General features: G+C 45.1%; 2 protein-coding genes across 2 annotated transcripts; one reads left to right on the top strand and one right to left on the bottom strand.

Annotated features, from left to right (window-relative positions):
* Window positions 1–1,622: 1,622 nt before the first annotated feature.
* N7466_001352 (bZIP transcription factor) lies at window positions 1,623–2,693 on the top strand (the record flags this gene model as incomplete). Its single annotated transcript, XM_057160750.1, has 1 exon — window positions 1,623–2,693. One exon carries the CDS (start codon window positions 1,623–1,625, stop codon window positions 2,691–2,693), a length of 1,071 nt encoding a protein of 356 aa, XP_057026998.1.
* A 279-nt stretch (window positions 2,694–2,972) lies between these two features.
* Window positions 2,973–4,735, bottom strand: N7466_001351 (MFS transporter; the record flags this gene model as incomplete). The annotated part of the gene is made up of 4 exons (XM_057160749.1): window positions 2,973–3,195; window positions 3,257–3,636; window positions 3,696–4,271; window positions 4,355–4,735. 4 exons carry the CDS (start codon window positions 4,733–4,735, stop codon window positions 2,973–2,975), a joined length of 1,560 nt encoding a protein of 519 aa, XP_057026997.1.
* Window positions 4,736–6,000: the final 1,265 nt, after the last annotated feature.

Here is a 6,000-nt window from a genome sequence, read left to right as displayed (position 1 = left end):
TAAATGTTGGACACACGTTAAGTTGAAATCTACATGTGTAGCGGGATGCCCAGGTTTCGGTTCATTACATATATAACATTTCTTATCATGCCCACATGTGCATGCCTGGGCAGCCGTGGACATCTGGATTTAGCGCTGTGTCCATCCATAATGTTCGATTTTGACCTGCACGAGAACATTGAAATCGGGCCCTCACCGGCCCAGTCATGTGAACTGGCAGCTACCAGCTACTACTAGTATATATGTAAATACAAGGTATTCAGATCCGTTGACAATATTCGCTGGTTGTTCCAAGGTTGGGGGACCGCGCGCAGCTTGCAACCCTGAAATCTCACGGTCGCTAAGGTCAACTGGTCGATGGCACAGTGGAGAGTCGAGACTGGTATTACACTGGGAAAGTCCCATAACGAAGCAAACACATGCACATGTGTTTAATATGTACATTTTATAATTATATTTCCCAAGATATCACTAATCGAGCAATAACCTGTCTTGGACACGATTTTGATGTTTTATGGGCAGACTTCCAGAGTCGGTATTCCATACTCCGTACAGACTTGGACAGCGTGGCCAGTGGAGCAATTGCCACTCAAGAACAGCAAACATTTATCACGAAACTAAAGATTTAGTCCCGAACAAAGTGTGGATGAATCCACATATCATTATGCGAGTCAGACGAGTGAAAATGATCCATGTTCAATGTTCCCAGAACGCGCTCGCTGGTTTATGAGGAGTTTTTTTTAAAAGAATTCTCAGCCACATGGCACTTTAACTTGAAATCGGATGTATCATTTGAGATTGGAGGAACTTTGCAATCCACGGATTTATTGTTCCAGAGGCAAAAGAAATTAAGTAACAGGGTGTCTGATGAAAATACTTCAAAAATTCATACATAGCCTAGCCTCAACATGTCGGCAACATCGTGACTCATGTCACATGTGCAATAATCATCATACGACTCCATGAAGAAGATAAAAAAAAAAAACAAACAAAGAGCTCATATTTGAATTTCGACCACACCATGCTGGTAAAGCGTGGACGCTCTCTGGCCAGTGTACCATGTGATCATCGTAAAGGTCCAAGGAAAAAGAAAGAAAGAACATTTGAACCAGGATCGTGCGGGAAATCCCCCGAGGCACCGGTGATCCCGAGGTTAGATCGGAGACCAGGCGATCTCCAAAGCGCTTCAAGGCTAGCCCGGTGGGTTTTAAATGATCCTAGAAGCCGCTTCCCACGCGGATTCTTGCATGTCCCCAAAATCGACGTGTTGAACAGGATAAAGGTCAAGCTTGGATGATAGTGAATTTGAATACGAGATCTTAGTTCGTCTGTATCGATGACTTGATTTGAATTGATTGAAACCGTCCAAAGAAGGATGTGAGAAATAGTTACTTCAAATGTTTGGAATCGCTCTTATGTACATATAGGTGGTCAAGTTGAACATCTTCAAGGTACCAATGGTATACATATATGTATAATATATTCAAATGTTCAAATGTTGGAGAAAATAAATTTGCCGACCCCGTTCACCGCCGTAATTATAGTGCCCGTATCGCGCCAACATCCCCCAAATCAAAGTCAGACATATAATACAACCGGAGCAGAGGGAACAAAAACAAAAAATGTCCGACTTATCTTCAGCAGAGCGCAAACGTATCCGCGACAGAAGATCCCAGAAGACCTTGCGCGAGAAAAAGGAGAGCTACACAGCTCATTTGGAGGCCAAGGTAGCTCACTGCGAGCAACATCACGCCGACCAAGGCACCCAGCAGCTTCTTAAAATTATCAAAAGTCTTCGCAAGCAGAATGAAACTCTTGTGAACCGTCAAGAGGTATTGAAATCAATGGTCAACTCGTGGGATGAGAGAGTTGAAGACACAGGCCTCTTCAATGTGTGGTTGACCCAAGGTGCGAATGAAAAAGTTTTTGAAGCTCCTGTTCCCCCGAAGCAGTCCAACCTGGAAAAGTCTCAGTCTCACAGCGCGGACGAAAATTACTCCGGTATTAACGTGCCGTCGATGGCAACAAGCTCACCACTGCTGCGACCTTCTGAAGCCCGTCCGCTATGGAATCAACTCCCCCTTTACTCTGACGATTTTTCCAATCTCCGAACTGTCTCCTGTCCGTGGTTTTTCCATATTGAACAGATCATGGATTGCCCAGATACACCTGCATCACCTCTTGAAATTTTATACGGCAGCAAGACCAACCCATTAGCAAATATGATCCACATGGCACTAGAAAGGCGGCCGATTCGCGAGCCGGAAAGGCTAGCCATGGGCTGGATAGTATATCACTTCTCAAAATGGATCATTGCCCCCAGTCCGAAGACGTTTGCAGCTTTGCCTGTTTTCCTGCGACCCGTTGAAGAGCAGTTTCAGATCGAGCACCCTCTCGCAGTAAGCGGTATTCCGTGGCCGAAACTGAGATGCAACATGATCCGACAATGGCGAATATTTGACAAAGATCGTGAGGGATTGTTTGGCATGTTTGCTTGTTGTATTAAGCTTCGGTGGCCGTGGGGCATGAAGACCGTGGAGCGCAATGAACACGATGAGCTTTGTATAAAGCCTGCTTTTTATGATATTTTCATGAGTGAGGAGGGATGGGGGATTACGCCGGAGTTTTTGAGCAATTACCCGAGTCTTGCGGATGGTATAGATGTCAATTCACTTGTGTTCAATATGGCATGAGTGTATTTCTACCGTCGAGATCAAAGAACGGGAATAATGGGAATAACCAAGGATTTTGCAATGTACAATGAATGAGTCTATTAATGAATGGTCTTAAGTCTAATATGTGATGATTTTCCCCCCTGTACAATTGGCGCCGTATGTGCAGATCATGCGTGGGTTTTGACAACATTGTCAAAAAGAGAGAGAGAGAGAGAGAGAGAGAGAGAGAGAGAGAAAGAGAACGATAACAGTATCGTTTATCGGAAACTGGCACCGCAGTGAAACACGACCCCTATTTTATCCAAGGTTGACAACGTGTCTCTCACGGATTTGCTGACCATACTTGGTGAAGATAATGGGAATGGGAACAAAGGCCAGAGCAAGGAATCCGAGCAGCGAGTTTCCCCAACCGAGTCCCAGTGAGTCGAACATGGATGGACCAGCAAGGGGAAGGAGGGCCCCAACGAGGGATCGGGTTGCCGTCAGGGTAGCATTGGCGGATGCCGCATAGGCTGGGTAACTGCAAGAATTTAGTAAATAAGAGCTTGGGTGTGAGGGTTGTGAGGGTTGTGAAGATTTACCAGTCGATGATGTAGGTCTGAATGGGCATGAAGACACCCATCATGCCCACACCAAAGGGGAACATGCCAATAATAGGCACAATCCAGAAGATATGCTTATCAGCAGTCCAGCCATACCAGAAGAAACTGATAGGCAAGATACAAGCAAAGATGATCATTGTCGGCAGTCTCATCTCCGGCTCGAACTTTCCACCATTTTGAGCTGTAAGCCTTGACACCATACGGTCATTTGTTAAACCCATGATGAAAAGACCGACAAAGAAACCGATACCGATACCCAGGTATGCGAGGCCTGATAAGCCGACCGAGAAACCATATGTGCTCGTGAAGACATCGGAGATGGTTGTGAAGAAAAGATAGAGCAAGCCATAGACCAAAGACTAAATTCAAAATTAGTAAAAGAAAACAGGCCGTATGAAAAGATGGGGATCGGCCTCACCATGTAGAGAGCAAGAAGTGCCACGATAGGAGACTTGGTCAACAGCAAAGCCGGTCTGATAAGGTTACGCTTCAAGATCTGACCAGTTGTGAGCTGCTCACGGCCGACTTCATAGGCACTGACCAAGTCAGAGCGGTTGAGCTCCTTTGCCAGCTTGGCGGTCTTCCATTTGATCAGAACTGGTGCAAAGGTTTCCTTGTTGAAAACCTCAATACCAGCTTGCATGGTTCCGCCGACAATTAACAGAAGCCAGAAGATCCATTGCCAGCTGACCTGCTCGCCGAGGAAACCCCCAGCAATTGGTCCCACGACAGGACCAATCAGAGGACCCATACTCCAGATAGATGTAGCCATACCGCGAGTTTCTCTTGGGAACATGTCTGCGACAACACCAGCTCCAAGGGTGATGCATGCACTTCCTCCAATACCAGCAAATAAGCGGCAAACAATCAAGGTCTGAATGTTCTTTGAAAGGGCGCAACCAATCTGCCATACGACGAAGAACCAGTTGGCACTGGAAAGAACGACCCGACGACCATATATCTCACTGAGGGGGGCAAGGAAAAGAGGACCGAACTAGGAAAAGCCAAGAATTTAGGTTAGAACTGTGATGATCTCGTATGTATGACCATGTGGTAGGGTTTTGCGGGGAAGCTTACCGTATATCCGATCAAAAAGATACTGACACTAAAGGAAAGGATCGTCTCGTTTGTCTCTTTGAATTCATCGGCCATATAGACGACTGCAGGCGAAAACATGCTGGACGCAAGTGGGGAAACCAAAGTGAATCCGCTGATAAGTGCGAGAAGGGTCCATTTCTTACTGCTGGGAAAGTTCTGGGGATGTTCGGGATCATCTTGACTTTCCCAGCCAACTATACCCTGACTCAGATCCATTTCAGGGTATTCTGTTGGTGGTATAGGTGCAGGTTCCTCAGAGGTGGTCTTTGTGGGCTGTTTTTCGAGATCCGGGTGGTCCTGTGCTATCTCTGGATCAAGAGTTGAGTGGCCCGAGCCTGATTTGAGGCTCAAACCGGACATGATGAGGGTAGAGGAATAAAGGATGTGTGTGCGTGTGTGTGTGTGCGTGTGTGTGCGTGTGTGCGCGTGTGTGTGTGTGTGTGTATATATGTGCATGTGAGTATAGAGGTATCCCCTGTGAGAGTGTATGAATGAAAGTTGAAGGGGGAAAGAGGACTCGGATCTATTCCAAGTTTAAAAGAGTGTGAGAAAGAAGAAAAAAATATGAGAGGAGTTATTAAATTGCATAAGGCTCAGTCTTTTATGAACCGAGTCAAAGATTTAGACTAGAGCAAAGTCAAATTAGTCAAACACATAACTTGGGTCATATATACCCTTAAATGGACATAAGTGATGGTGAATAATTTTGTTAAGTGACCCAGAAATAAGTACTAGAGACGAACAGGCATGTGGAGGAGATGATTCAGTGCATCCACATTGAAATGCTCTAGACCAATAAAATACTCGAGACCTGAATCGTAGTGGGTCACTAACTTGACACTGACTCAGTGCCAGCATTGAATAACTTAAGCCCACTTTTATGCCCACTTTATACTTGAACTTGAAAGGTTTTATGCTTTCTTTTATGTTTTGCATAATCCGAAACCAACACAAATCGAATACATTTTTATGTTCGAAAGGGACTAATCTACAGCCACTTTCGATCAATGATAGATCGGATCAGCGGTATATGAATTCAAATGTTAGATCTTGTGAATAACCAAATTGGTTCTGCGTAGCCGAACATGCACAAAACATTACAATCGTGATAACTGACCAGTTGATGATTACTAGTATGGAAAACAGGTAGTACATTCCATGGATTTAATGTTCAATGTTAGATGCCCGGATTTGGTATCCATGGCCGTAAGCTAACAAACCAGTTGACGTACGTTTTCAATGTTTCCAGGACTTCCTTCCGATTGTCACGACTCACGATTCAACCTTAAATCCTTGATCCGCAGTGGAGAACAACCAGTTGACGTGTACCTAACAGCATATGTATTGGTAGTCTACGAAACACCTTTTTTTTATTGCCAAGTAGCACAACTTCTCTAGTCCAACGAGATTCCTCCTTTCCGCCTCATCTTACCTAGCCTTGAGAAGGGACTTGAAATTGGCCATCATTTTTGCTTTATCTATACTGCTTCATCTATACCTTGGAAGCGTTTCAAGTCCGAAGTTGCACGGAGCTCGGAGTTCGGAGCTCGGAGCTCGGAGCTCGGAGTTCGGAATCATGTTTGCCATACACCTTGCAATTGCGTTATGGGTAAACACTGCCATCA

Source organism: Penicillium verhagenii (genome assembly GCF_028828195.1).
Source record: "Penicillium verhagenii strain IBT 33310 chromosome Unknown utg000002l_segment0_segment0, whole genome shotgun sequence".
NCBI classification, from domain to species: Eukaryota; Fungi; Ascomycota; class Eurotiomycetes; order Eurotiales; family Aspergillaceae; genus Penicillium; species Penicillium verhagenii.
Note: the sequence above shows the minus strand (reverse complement) of the source record. Positions and strands in the feature narration are given on the sequence as shown.